We start from the raw sequence: 14,307 nt of genomic DNA, 5'->3' as shown, positions 1-14,307 counted from the left end.
CTTTCCAAGTTTCAAGAGGGTGTCACATAAGGTGATGGTGGCAGAGGAACAATTCATCTTGTGTTCTTCTTGGCTTGAGAAAGTGACATTGGAAAATTCTTTTTCTGCCGTTGGTTTCCCATTTTGCCAATTGGGACCATACCAGCGGTTTGAAGCGGACTGCTTGTGCGTGTGATGTTGTTTGGACTGAAGTGACGCCCTGACTCAGCCTTTCTTCTTCCTTTTTTTTTTTTTTTGCCCCCTCCTCTGCTCTCAGTTTCTTTCAGGACGGCCTGAAAGCTGCAGAGAATCTTGCTCCCTTTGTGGAGAAACTGGCGTCCTCGGTTCACACGGTAATAAACAGTCTCTTTGTGCATGTCTTTTTGTTTTTTAACCTCTGAAATGCTGAAGAAGGAAAATGATTCCCCTGCATATTTGCACTTCATTATTCCCAAATCCACCTATTTGCTTTTTTTCTTTCTCTATGCAACTTATTGTCAGCTATTCGCTGAAACGTGTTAAAGTTATGCATAGTGACTGAAACACAAGCTTTGTATTGTCCGGTCAAGGATATTATAAGCAATGAAATACCTAGAGGTGAAAGAAAAACGCGTTATTAATGGGATTAATCCAACCCCCTTTTAACGCCGTCAATTTTTTTAACGAGCAATTAAGACTCATCTTGATGTAATAAACAATGTAGTCCTATGACGTAGCGCTGATGCTGGAAAAACTCCCAACACCTTACCGGATCTTGCGAGACCGGAAAAAAAACATCAAGCACATGAAATTTAGGTCACGCCTGCATGGGCTTTCTGTGCGGAGTTTTCGCCGGTTTGTAGAACTAAAAGCATCATGGCGAGTGGAAAAAATGACGCAAATTCAATTCTGAACTGCATTTTTTTTTTTTTTAATGATGTCATTGATAAGCGCAAAGTCATTTGTGTTTATTGCCATCGTGAACTGAACTCCCATCGCGGCACGTCCAGTTTAAAATACACACCGCTGATGACAATTCCCAGGCATCCATGGATAATTTGCGACAGAAACCGCTGGATGGCTCAACTAAAGAGAGACTCACGGAAGCCGTAGCTAAGTGGGTGGCCACTGCGTGTTAGCATCGCAGAGGACGCAGGTTGGGCTGAAATACTTTGCATTGCGCGTCCAACGACAACGATTTTTTTTTTACAATGAATGAAATGTGCGATTAACTACGTAGCTTGCTTGAAAAAACTAAAACTAACGGAATTTAAGAATCACAAAAGCAAAACTAAATATGAACTAACAAAATGTGTACAACGCAGGAATTAGTTTAGCCAATGTGTTAGTGTGTGCCTGCAGTGTGCCTACAGTTTTGAAAGCTCAGCCACGGTTGTTAGTAGATGTTACGAAGCGTCTTCGCTGCCTCGACACAAGCACCTGCGGTTTATTTTTGTCAAAATCTATGAACCACATTCACTTCAAGGATCTCAAACAAAACTGTTTCCACTCTCTCTTTCCCGCGGCAAGCCAAAACGCTTCCTCTGCAAGCACAAGCAGAGCTTGTTATTGGAAGACATATCTGTCAAACTTCCCCTCCAAACTCTCCCGACTTGTTCCGCTCTGCTCAGACCTGCCCTAGCGAGATCGCCGAGGCAAATAAAAACGTTAGAAGGTTGCACGTTTTTCTGGTTTGGCACAGGCGGCGGAACGTGCCTTCGCTCAGACTCGTCGTCGGGCTTCCAAATTACACCGTGTCAGTTGGAAAAATGCCTGTCCGTTCAACGGATTTGCCACACGCACTGTACTTGCTTGTGTTTTGGGGGAAGAAAGTATGTGACCTCTGAGGGCAACACACCTCTGTTTTGAGGTTTGTCTTTGGTACTGGGACTGAGACACAAAACGTTGAAGTCCTGAGTTACATCCACACAATCAGTTCAGGAAATAGAGTAATCTTCCATTTGTGAAGTAAAGCAGCCTAGTCCAAACGGGAATTGCAAAAATAAATAAATAAATTAATTAAAACTTGATTGACGCACCTCCAATAAGTTCAGAATTACTCCCAAAATGACCTCTAGTCTGTTACACTGACAGTCATGGGCTGCGGATGCCATTCCTGAACAGGAATATGATGTTAGAAATCCACTTCACAGATGCTACAGTATCACCAAAGTGGGATTTTTCCAATGTGTACGTTAACACAGCTGATGCAGATTCACATATTGCGATACAAAGTGTGGTGATTTTTCGCTGGATTGGGCGCCAAATTCTCAGCAAAATAAATTCTGTGAGTCCCCACCTTTGATTTGATGATTTCTGGTACTTTTGATTTTCTTTTAGGTCCGGCTCGACCAGGACGAGGAAGTCAAAAAGCTCACTCAGTTGAGGGATTCTCTTCGCTTGCTCCTGCAAGTTGACGGCAAAGAGGTGAATCTGGAAACATAGCAGCACATTCCTCAGCATAAATCAGCGACTGTCGAGTCTTTTGCGTCATGATTTTTAGGGTCCGAGCACGGCAGTGCAAAGACCTTGAAATTGCCTTGTTTCTTTGTCGTTATTATTCTTTGCTAAATAAACTGCCATTTAAAGGATTTCACCTTCTCAAAAGTTTGTAAACAAATTATACTTCCTTGTTGATTCTCATTAAACAACAATATGCAATATATAAGTACACATATGGTTATTAGGGTACATATACAATAAGATAACCTCCCAAAATTACCCGTCCCTGCTGTAATTAATAATATAAATTAAGCTCCGAAGAAATTGAAAGTAGACATTCCCTTCATGAGTTCCCGCCCAAAAAAGTCTCTTAAAGCCATTCCTGAAAAGATTCGGGAAGTGTGTCACTTTGGTTTAAAGGGATTATTCTAGGGTGATTCATGTCCTTCTGTAAATTGAATTTGTCCTACAGATTTAATCTAAACCCCGTCCTAATTGTAACCAGTAACTTGGAAGGATTTTGAGTTTTCACCATTGTTAATGACTCGCTATAAAACACAAACGCTCTTTAAAAAAAGCATCTTGTGCGCAATGAAAAGATCCTGAATTTGTTTCTTGCGCCAGGAATACCTAAACAGGAAGAACTCGGGCAACGGCTACAGCATCCACCAGCCGCAGGGCAACAAGCAATACGGGACGGAGAAGTCTGGCTTCTTGCTCAAAAAGAGCGACGGGTGAGGAGTGAATTTTATCTCGTGTTGAATAGATGTTTGAGGCGCAGAGATGAATGCATGAACAAGAAGGGGAAGGTTGTGGTAGTCGTGGTGATGGGGGAGGGTAACGAGGGTCTCATACTTGCCTCCAGCTGGTTTCCATTACCCTGACATGAAGATTCAAACAGGGGCCCCTGCTCCAACTATTTTTGAGGCTAAGTGGTTTTTGTTGAGTGGACCCAGCTTTTAGACACAAACTCATGAGAAACACACACACACACACAAATTATGTATAGCCATGTGTATGGTGCATTCTCAGGATTTCAAAGGTGAGGTTTAAAAGGGCTTATCAGAAATGATCGTCATTGCCATTTTTTCTCTCCGGCAGGATCAGAAAAGTGTGGCAGAAGAGGAAATGTGGAGTCAAATTTGGCTGCCTAACCATCTCTCACAGCACGGTAAGGACCACAAATAAAATAGAAGCCGCAATAGTCATATATAAAATTTATGCAAGTCTGTGTGTGTTTTCAGATTAATCGACCACCAGCCAAACTCAACCTCCTGACCTGTCAGGTGCGAGCGAACCCGGAAGACCGCAAAGCCTTTGACCTGGTTACTCGTGAGTTTTATCTTTGACCCTTAACCCTGACTTCCTTGGCATTCTTGAAGATGTCTACATGTTTTTTTTTTTCCCAATGGAAAAGTAATGAGAAGTAGTAAAAGAGAAATTCTGAGAAATAAAATAAAGCATAAACCATTAAACTTTGATATAGTAAGGAAAGCGGTACAAGTAAATTCTCTTTTTATTGTAATATTTAGCTTGAATGGCACATTGGTGCTACTTTCACTTTCACTTCTCGTTAAGATCCAGATCATTTTTTTTTCAGTTAAACGGTCCAACTGTCAATTGTCAGAATTCATGTCTTTTTCATTGCCGCTGCTCCTTGTTTTTAACAGATAACCGGACATACCATTTCCAGACAGAAGACGAGCAGGAATGTGTGATGTAAGATTTAAATTTTGCTTTCACGTTGGTCTCGTTATCTCTCCCTCATTGTGCTGCAGGTCACTGCATGTCATGCTCTGTTAATGTTCATCTTCGGTTTGTGCTCACAAGTCAAGAATATGAATAACACAAAAAAAAAAAGATGGAACAAAAAGCGACAAGTGCAAGAAAAAAAAAAAGTCAAGATTATTTTTGCTTTATATTTGATTGGACTGTCCAGATGTACCTAATAAAGTGCATCCAGGGTCTCATCAGGTCTGTACAACAATGATGGGAAACTAAACCACATTGAAAAGGAAAAGAAAGTGCTATTATTAGGATCACGTTTGTCCAGATGGTCTTGGGTGGGACTTCCCTATGCGACGATCATTCAAGAAAGCTTTGTGTGTTTGAATGTGCAAATAGAGGAAAGTGGACAATAGTTGTAGGAGATTGTGCAACTACATAATTACTTTCATGCTTGATGGTGAGTAATGCAATTTGACGCCCTGTCTAATAATCCTTGACACTCTTTAATAAGGCTCAAAATAGTAAGTGGATTTGCATCACAGTTAGCGAATCAAAATGTAGATTTTGCGGCTCAATCAAACATATTTAAATGGGAAACGACAAATGGGCCTCTATGCGGCAAAACGCAGTTGCCAAAATGACTGAACGCCACCTCGTTCCACCTGTAAAATGCCCTGGTTGTTTTGAATATTTAAAACAAATCATGGCTGCCTACCCCGAGCGCTTTTACCTTGTCGTCTCTGCGCTCCCTCCAATGCGGGAAGCGGCAATGTGAATTTACGAAATCAAAACTGTTGATTTATATTGAAAAATAAAATAATTGGCTGTTCGTAATCAAGTGAAAACCTGTGTGTGTGTTGTTCAGATGGGTTTCGGTGCTGCAGAACAGCAAGGAAGAGGCCCTGAACACAGCGCTGGGAGGAGACCAGCTCCACCTCCAGGACAGCGGCCTGCAGGAGCTTTCCAGAGCGATCATCGGAGAACTCCGCCACATGCCCGGCAACGAGGCCTGCGCTGACTGCGGCGCACCAGGTCACAAGACTTTTGAATATGCTGTTCAAAGAAAAATGCAAACTGACAAATCTTCTCAAATATATATGCTGAAATATGTGATATTTTTGTAGCTTAAGTCTTTTTTCCATCATAGATCCAACATGGCTGTCCACTAATCTCGGCATCTTGACCTGCATTGAATGCTCGGGGATCCACAGAGAACTGGGTGTCCACTACTCCAGGATCCAGTCACTGACCCTGGACCTGCTGAGCACCTCTGAGTTACTAGTAAGGATATGTGTTTATAGTGAATTGCGGTTTTACTCAGAGTAGGCCATTCGAACTATGCTTGACACCTGAAATGTTTGGTTTGTAAGAATGCTCCGTTTCATACTCAAGACGGCCTAGCGCGATGTCGTAACTATTATTGTAATGACTGTAATGCCATTGCTCCTTTATGTATTTACCATAATGATCCTTATGATAATCCTCCCCATGCACAAATGAGCAGAGCGATTTGAAATAATCCACCGGCAAAAATAGTTTGCATAGTCACATGTACTATCCTGTCCTTCTTCATGTTCACCACCACCTTGAATAATAGAAATAAACACAACGACTAGTAGAAATGATCTATGGTGCAAAACGTCCATGGCACGTAGTCCTGTGCGGGTTTATATGCAAGCAGAATGTGAATATGCTCTCCATGCACACTGGAAATAAACAGTACGACTAGAAAGAATCCACAGTCAAATAATTTCACGCCACACTTTGTCGTGTACTATGATTATGCCATCGCTCTTCTCAGCAGTAATTACTGATGATTGCTGCCTGGTGCAGCAGATATAAACAGAATGTCAGAGCGGAAAATTGGCTCTCTTGCGACAATGAGTAACAACTTATCAAAAAAGTCGCAGCCATGCTCAAGATCAGTTTATTTCATTTAAGAGCAGTGCTACATTTTCACGCACAGGCTTATCACTATCAGCCGCAGTTTTCTATGTTGAAAAAAATGAGTTGTGTACTACATGTACAGAACGATTTTGTACTGTGGAATACACATCAAGGCACATCAACAGATTGTCAAAACAGCGCCTTTTAACACGGCAACAACTTTGCTAATTAAAACAGAACAGACCCACGAGAAAAAAAAAATCGAGATTTATTTCGCGTGTTTTCTGAACTATAGAGCGCCCCCTACCGGTGAAAGAAAAAATCCACAGAAAAGCTGCACCGCTGTATTAGCCATGCGGTTCAAAATCTAGGAAAAAAGTAGCGGCCTATAGTCTGGAAAATACGGTATGTGATTGCGGAATGATCTGTGAACTGTGTATTAATCCACATTCTAATCTAAACAACGTTTTGTGTGTGTGACAGCTGGCTGTCAGCATTGGCAACACAAGATTCAACGACATAATGGAGGCAGGACTTCCAAATGACGCTGTCAAACCTTTGCCACAGAGCGACATGTGAGTCTTTTTTATTTATTCATTTTTAATAATATCAAACCCTAAAACTTAATTTCAACCTTCTCACCCAGGAATGCCAGAAAGGAATACATTGTGGCGAAATACGCCGAGCGTCGCTACGTCCTCCGCAGGGAATCGACGGAACCCGGCCAGCTGTACGACGCCGTGAAGAGTCGGGACCTGACGTCTCTGCTGCAGCTCTTCGCCGAGGGGGCGGACCTCACCAGACCGCTCTCGGCGACGGATGGACAGGTGAGGACTGTTGACATCATAGCTCATCGTGTGAGCGGCTTAATCACGTCTGAGGAATCTGATTAGACTCCGATGGTCAAGTAAATTCAGCAAATGAAGCGCAATTTTTGATTCATAAGTAGGAATGAGTTAAAAGCACAAATGTTTCTATAGTGCTTACGACACTTTCCGCTCAGTGTTAGGCAAGTGGGTGTTACATTGGTGACATGTGCGCACTTTGTTTGTTCTGGTTGGACGTGGTTTGTTGTTTCAGCTTTGAGGCCGGAGCTGGCGTCTCTAGAGAGTGAAGGAGACAAGACACCCATGCATAATGCACTCTGCTGCTTTGTTTGTCTTTCATCTTCTTGCAGTCTTGTGAGCGCGCATAAATCTGGGTGACGTTTTCACATGTGGATAAGGAGTGCGGGGTGTTGCGCAAGAGACTCGTGACATCAGCGGTTTGTTTTTGCATCAGGTTTCCGTCTCATGTCGGATGTCGTTCGAAATCAATTAAAGCTTCAGTCCAAGGTTAAGTTTTTCAAACAAAGTTAGGTTTCACACCTGAGGTAGAATTTACCACAAGGGTTAACTTTTCAAATGAGTGTTTCAATTCAAAGTTAATAACTTGGGTTAGGATTTAAGATGAGTGTTACGCTTTGAAATTAGGCCACGGTTAGGATTTCAAGTAAGGGCTTCAAACGAGGGTTTGGGCTTTAAAATGTGGTTAGGATTTCATACAAGGGCTTATGGTGGGTTAGTCTTGTAAGGTTTTAAGTGTGTGTTTAAATTAGGGTTTTAAGTCAGAGTTTGGGTACCAACAAATGTCAAGGTTTTGGATTTTAAATGGCGTTAAAACCACAGTTAAGGTTTCAGACAAGTGTTGCTGTTTCAAACAAAGGTTATGGTTTCAAGTCTATTGATGGATTTCAGAGTTTCAAACTTGGGTTCCAAGTTAGGGTTTTCACATTTGAGACAGGTTTTCAATCAAAGCTTGAGTAATGATTTAAAACAAAGGGTTATAAACCTTGGTAGGGATTTCAAAAAAGGTTTAAGGTTTTAATTTTGTGTTTCAAATTAGGGTGTTAAAACAGGGTTAGGGTTTCAAGCTGGAGTTGTGGTGTTAAACAAGGGGTAGGGTTTCAAACAAGTAACTGTGCTGAAGGGGTTAGACCAGGTGTGGGCAAACTATGGCCTGGGGGCCACATGTGGCCCATCAAACGGTTTAATCCGGCCCGCCGAATTTGAAAAAAAATTAAACGAATAAACCTTGTTCATATTTTATTTTCTAAATATTGTGATTTTTCAAAGACATATATATTGCTGCAATGCTTTTGTTCACTTTCATTTCAAATTATTATTTTTTTTTTTCTCCGATGAGATGAGGTCACCAAAACATCCATCTGTTCCTGGGCCGGCCCCTCTGTCAAATTTTAGAACCCATTGTGGTCCGCCAATCAAAAAGTTTGCCCACCCCTTGGGTTAGACCAGCGGTCGGGAACCTTTTTGACCTGGAGAGCCATAAAACCAAATTATTTCTAGAAATATATTTTTTGAGAGCCATGTAGTATTTTAAACATATAATAATAATAAAAGGTTTACTTTTAATGCGACTTCAGGTGTTGCATGGTTTTTTTTTATGTCCTTAATTTGTGTTTCCTCGTCTTGATTCGCCATCATGATGCTCCGATCGTGAACCGTTCTTGCTGACAGTGGCATGTCTCTTATTTTTTTGATTATCTTGGCTTTATTTGGAAAGTCATCAAAAAGTTCATTGGCCACATCAAGCATAAATGTTTTGGCATATTCGCCATCTGTGAACGGCTTTCCACTCTTCACTATTGCCAAAGCACCCGCAAAGCGAGCGGAATTACCGTCACCTTGCGTGGTCCAGACACGCAGTTGCCGCTGGCTCGTCTGCACTTTCCGTTGCAGCTCTTCGCATGCCTTTTTCCTGCTGTCCCCCGGTGGATATTTCAATGCAAAAGAAGCATGACGCGTATCGAAGTGCCGCTTTATATTTGAGCGTTTCATTGATGCAATTTTGTCATTGCATATTCGACATACTGCGGATCCTGCTCTCTCCACAAATGCAAATTCCTCTGTCCACGCAGCCTGGAATGCACGGTAATCATCGTCTTTTTTTCTTTTCGCCATCTTTTCTGTTACAAGGGTTGAGCAGGTCGAAGGGTTGAAATTTTATCTCTGATAAAATTAATTTCCGTACATTGACAATGACCCGTGACGTACTTGCGATCGATTGGTTCCCGACCTGATCCTCGGGTCACCGGCGGATTGCACCCCTGACTTTTAAAATGTATCTTTAAAACTAATTTTAAATTACTTAATATTATTAAGATTATCACTAGTATTTTAAAACCAGTTCCAAAATATATATATATTTTAATTTCATTTAATTTTTTTTTTTTGGCCCCCTCAACTCCAAACTGTCTGGGAGCCATATGACGTCTCCGGAAGAGCCATATATGGCTCGAGAGCCATAGGTTCCCGACCGCTGGGTTAGACTGTCAAAGTACGATTTTAAGATAGAGTTATGGTTAGGTTTTCAAATTAGGGTTTCATCCCAGGGTTTTGGTGTCACACAAGTATTACGGTTTCAAGCAAGGGTGGGAGTTTGGAGCATGGGTGTGAGGTTTGAAGTTATCATTTCAAATTAGTGTTTAAAGACAGGCTTTTGTTTCAAACAGAGATTTAAATAATCGTTTGAGGTTTGAGTTGAGAATTTCCAACAAGGTTGAAAAGTTGTGACTGGTGAGATCACGGGCCCACTTGACCCCCAGTGCAAGCGGACATGAACAGCCAACAGGATCCACAGCAACTTAATAACTGACATGTCTTCATGTTGTTTTCTCGCAAAGGGTCTGAAAGAAACCTCTCTTCATCTGGCCGTGCGTCTGGAAGAAAGAAGCTCTCTGGCCATCGTGGACTTCCTGTGCCAGAACAGGTCAGACATAAACACAGCAGCCAGCCACCATGTCATGATTCAGCAAAACCTTCTGTCATTTTCACCAAGAGGGAACAGGGTGCGGATGGAATATTTTTTATTTTCATGACCTGCCTCTGGTTTATTGTCGGCAAGAGAGATTTTTTTTTTGCCTCAGCCCCATTGATACTCACGCTATCACCTGCAGCTTTTTTTTTTTTTTTTTTTTAAACCAACATTTTGAAAAGTCTCGCATTGCTTTTGCCCCGACAGCAACTGCCTGGAGAAGAGGACATCGGAAGGCAACACGGCGCTGCACTACAGCGTCCTCCATCACAAGCCCGAATCGCTCAAGTTGCTGCTTAAAGCCAAGGCCACTCTTCACATCGGTACCGCTGACCCAATGTTGTCCCGCGCAGGGACATTTGAAACTTTGATTTATTATTAATATTGAATTTTTGTGTTTAGTGAACTCTGCGGGAGAAACTGCCCTTGACGTCGCCAAGAGGCTGCAGCACACGCAATGTGTTGAGCTGGTGAGACCTCACTGCACCACCACATTTTTAAATGAAAACTGATGACAATGGGGGATAATTTCCATTTCACTCTGTGACTTGAAGCCCTAATTTGAAACCCTAACTTGAATCCCAAACTGGTGTCACGAACCTTAACCCGTGTTTAAAAATCCTAGACAAATCATGGAACAACCCTGGTTTCAAACAAAAATCTGTCTTGAAACCCTCACACGAAATCTTAATTAGAATCTGTGAAGCTGGTTTGAAACCATAATTTGAAACCTTAATCCAGTCTTGAAAATAAACTGTCTAAAAATACTAACCCTTACTTGAAAACCTAATTTGAAATCCGAACTCTTGCTTGAAAAACTAACCCTAATTTGAAACTCTAACCAGTGCACAAAACCCTAACCAAGTCTTAAAACCCTAATTTGAAACTCCAATGCTTGTTAGAAATACTGACCCTAATTTTAAATTTATAAACCTTGTTTCAAACCTTAATTTAAAATTCTTATTTGTGCCTTTTTTTTGAAACCTCAAACCTGTCTTAAAATAATGCCTTAAATCATTAACCGGTGTTTGAAACCCTAATCCAGGTATGAATACCCTAATTTGAAACCTATTTTGAAAGTAACCCAAATTTAAAACCCAAATCAGTCTTGAAACCAAAACCCAGTCTTGAAAATCTTAAAAAAACTAAAAAAAACTAATTTTTATTTAAAACCCCAATTTGAGGCCACATTCCTGGCTTCATACCCTACTTTTAAACTCTAACCCAAATGCTTTCAGATAGCCGATTAGGACATATCTCTCTTTTAAATTGAGTGTTTTTTTTCTGTGCGTGTGTGTGTGTGTGTGTGTAGTTGGAGCTGGCCCACAATGGGAAGTTCAACTCTCAGATCCACGTGGAGTTCACATGGGACACTCAAGCGCAGGAGATCTACGACAGTGAGGATGACCTCGACGAGAGGGTAAACATCTCGCCACACGTTCCTTTTTCTGCGCCAAGGCACATATTTTATCCAAGAAAAACACTTCAGCACAAAAAGTGGGTGCACCGAATTAAATTCTTCTTTCCTTTTCTTGCAGGTCAGCCCCGTACCCAAGAACCGCTCTCCGGTGTCATCAAACGGAGGCGTGGGAGCCCGCTGGAGTGTGGTGAGCGCTGCCGGTGGGAACCAGAGCAGCAGACCTTGTCAGACCTACGAGAACCTGGAATTCCTCTACAGAAATCCCCCGGCCAATGGCGCCCCGTCGAGCATATCCATGCCACCGCCGCTGCCTGCTAAATCAACCCCAAAAGGTAAAAACGGCTCAGATCTCAGTGAGCAACAACTCTGAGCATTAAAACCAGTGGCAGCTTGTCACTAGAGGGCGCTATGCCTCCTTGCCAGCTGAGTCACATTGACTGGGAAAAATAATGAAAATGAATGATTATAATAAAAATAGTTGGCAATTTAAGTTGATCTATTTTTAGATGAGCAACGATGGCACAGAACCTCACCCATAGATTCTCGTTAATTGTGTGGCATGCTCCGTTGATGAAAACCTACTTTGAAAGCTTAACCCTTGTTTGAAGCCCTACTCTGAAACCTTAACTGGAAACCCTAACCCTGATCAGAAAACTTAATTTGAAACCTAAACTTGCAACCCAACCCTGAGTTGACACCTGAACATACTCTTACCACGTTTAGACCAGGCGTGGGCAATCTATGGCCCGGGGGCCACATGCGGCCCGTGAAACGTTTTAATCCGGCCCGCCGAAGTTGAAAAAAATTAAATGAATAAACCTTAATGTTTTATTTTCTAAATACTGTGTTTTTTCAAAGACATATATATATTGTAATGCTTTTGTTCACGATCATTTAAAATTACATTTATTTTTTTTTTCTCCGATGAGGTGAGGTTACCGAAACACTCCATCCATCTGCTCCTGGTCCGGCCCCTCTGTCAAATTTTAGAACCCATTGTGGCCCGCCAATCAAAAAGTTTGCCCACCCCTGGGTTAGACCCTACATATTTTTTTTTTTTAATTTCCAACCATGGTTTGAACTCCCTACTTTGAAACCCTACCCGTGGCATCTCTTGTATTGTCTCTCACTAGCTTGTGCATGTGTTGTGTACCTAATGAAGTGTCCTGCATACTTGTCATCGTCCATTTATGTGCTCAGGTCGCTCCGACCCCCAGCTGTCGGTCACAACGCCGGATGTGAGCCTCCCTCCTCCCAGACGCGCCTCCAACCCATCTTCTAGCACTCCCGGTTCCCAGACGCAAGCCAGGCAGAGCCCCCCTTCGCCCGCCGTGGAGAATCAGGCCCTGACTGGAAAAGCAACCAAGGGAAGTGTGCTGAAAGCTCATAGACATTCCGGGGAAGTGCAAACCGGCACTTGTGCCCCTCAAAGTACCGCCACGTCCTCCCAGAACCACATTGGGCCTGTGAGGTAAATTTAAGTTATCTATTCACGCTCTTGCTTTGTTGTCCGTTATAAGGTCCTTAAATTGATTTTTCAGGTATCTGTTCTTTCTTTGAATATTTATTTTTGTGGTCACATTTTCCTGACACTCCTTACGTATTTTGAAAACCAATACCCGTATTTTCTATTTCATACTTTGTCAAAAATAGGCCACTTGTGTTCTAGGCAGTCCTTGCCTCTGCAGCAGCCAATCATATTGCAGTGAGGTGTGTCTTGCCTCGAACAAAAGCAGGATTCGTATTGTTTATCGGTGTATGCAAAGGACAGATGTTATATAGTTGTGAGTACTGTTCTGTCTACATGTTGCTAAAACATTTGTGTTAAATCCATAAAGCATGTATTGTGTTGTTTTACTCATGCAGAAAATTCCTTTTCAAAAAGCTGCATCGAGTGATTTTTGTTGTCAGTGCCGGCACCATGCAAATTAATTAAGGGGGAAAACAAGTTAATTTATATAGTTTAATTTTTTTAATTAATATTTTTTTAATTAATTGTGCATATAAAAATGTTTGAGTTTCACACGGAACCTGTTTTTATTTTAGTCCTAATTTTCCTCTCAGAAATTTATTTTTAAAAAGCTGCTCCTTGTGAGATTTTTTTCTTATTGAAAAGATCATGCAGATCTTGTCCGGTCAGTCATAATTATCCTTTCAGAAATGTTTTTTTTTTTTTTTTTTTTTAAACTTCGTAATTCTTTCATTATCAATCCCAGTAGTATGCAAGTCAATAAAGGAGGAAAACTATTAAAATACCGGTATGCATTTTAATCGTTCTTCTCATTCATTGTAAATTATCATAATGGGATTGTATATAATTTATGCTAACATTTTTTTTAATCTTTACTTTTTGTACTATTACATTTCTGTCTTTATGTTTTTCTTTCTTTTACTGAAGCACCAGTGGTGAATCATTGCTTCTAGTTTAACCAGATTATTTTTCACTCCGCTGTATACTTTTACCAGCTCACATTGTGATTGACGTCAAAACCTCTTTCCAGTTCTGAGAAGACCACATCTTACCGTCGCACCAGCAGTGGAGGAAACAACCCGGGAAAGTGTGCTGTCTTGTCTCCCACCAGCAACCTGGAAGAGCCGTATTGTACTGTGGGGGGAAATTGCGCCGGCCTCGGCCCGGTACCCGCCACAGTTGCCCCGTCTTCTTCGCCTGGAGTCACCCCTGCCCTGCGAACACGCCGCAATGCTATGGTACCACTACAAATAGCCCATTGAGCATGAAAAATCCTGAAAACATTTTGCACTACTCCTAAAATTTTTGCGGTGATTGGCTTTCAGGTGTAATTTTAGGATGAACATAAAATGAACCATACCCTTCACAAGTTTTACATCCTATTATTCAATGGTTCAGTACTTCTTCCACGACTTGCTGTTCCCCAACAAGTACTGAATTTGAACAGCAAATTCACATTTGAGCCAAAAAAAAGAAATTGCAGAGGATATCTACTTCTATTCCTTTCCTTATTACTATAAAGCGCTGAGGTAATGATGACCAACTGTCAGTTCACCCTGGAATTCCACCGAAAAGCCAAATATCTCCA

General features: G+C 41.6%; 1 protein-coding gene and 1 long non-coding RNA gene across 3 annotated transcripts in view; one reads left to right on the top strand and one right to left on the bottom strand.

Annotated features, from left to right (window-relative positions):
- asap3 (ArfGAP with SH3 domain, ankyrin repeat and PH domain 3) overlaps positions 1-14,307 on the top strand; it is a 29,987-nt gene that overhangs the window by 13,796 nt on the left and 1,884 nt on the right. For both annotated transcript variants that reach the window (XM_088314220.1, XM_088314219.1), the window contains exons 8-24: positions 257-332; positions 2,299-2,385; positions 3,025-3,134; positions 3,502-3,571; positions 3,645-3,732; positions 4,071-4,119; positions 4,994-5,160; positions 5,276-5,409; positions 6,499-6,590; positions 6,662-6,842; positions 9,698-9,783; positions 10,036-10,151; positions 10,231-10,298; positions 11,141-11,248; positions 11,367-11,580; positions 12,449-12,719; positions 13,750-13,957. In XM_088314220.1, coding sequence (XP_088170346.1) covers positions 257-332; positions 2,299-2,385; positions 3,025-3,134; positions 3,502-3,571; positions 3,645-3,732; positions 4,071-4,119; positions 4,994-5,160; positions 5,276-5,409; positions 6,499-6,590; positions 6,662-6,842; positions 9,698-9,783; positions 10,036-10,151; positions 10,231-10,298; positions 11,141-11,248; positions 11,367-11,580; positions 12,449-12,719; positions 13,750-13,957 — 2,125 coding nt within the window. The remainder of the gene's footprint in view (positions 1-256; positions 333-2,298; positions 2,386-3,024; positions 3,135-3,501; positions 3,572-3,644; positions 3,733-4,070; positions 4,120-4,993; positions 5,161-5,275; positions 5,410-6,498; positions 6,591-6,661; positions 6,843-9,697; positions 9,784-10,035; positions 10,152-10,230; positions 10,299-11,140; positions 11,249-11,366; positions 11,581-12,448; positions 12,720-13,749; positions 13,958-14,307) is intronic.
- LOC148343025 (uncharacterized) lies at positions 1,744-13,928 on the bottom strand. Its single transcript, XR_015846428.1, has 3 exons — positions 13,772-13,928; positions 12,402-12,598; positions 1,744-2,391 (listed from the first exon to the last, which is right to left on the bottom strand). It is a non-coding gene; the product is annotated as an uncharacterized LOC148343025 (long non-coding RNA).

The sequence above is a fragment of the Idiotropiscis lumnitzeri genome, chromosome 1 (genome assembly GCF_059441095.1).
Source record: "Idiotropiscis lumnitzeri isolate Australia: NSW breed Sydney's pygmy pipehorse chromosome 1, RoL_Ilum_1.0, whole genome shotgun sequence".
Taxonomy (NCBI): Eukaryota; Metazoa; Chordata; class Actinopteri; order Syngnathiformes; family Syngnathidae; genus Idiotropiscis; species Idiotropiscis lumnitzeri.
The sequence above is the reverse complement of the archived record's forward strand: the minus strand, read 5'-3'. Positions and strand labels throughout refer to the sequence as shown.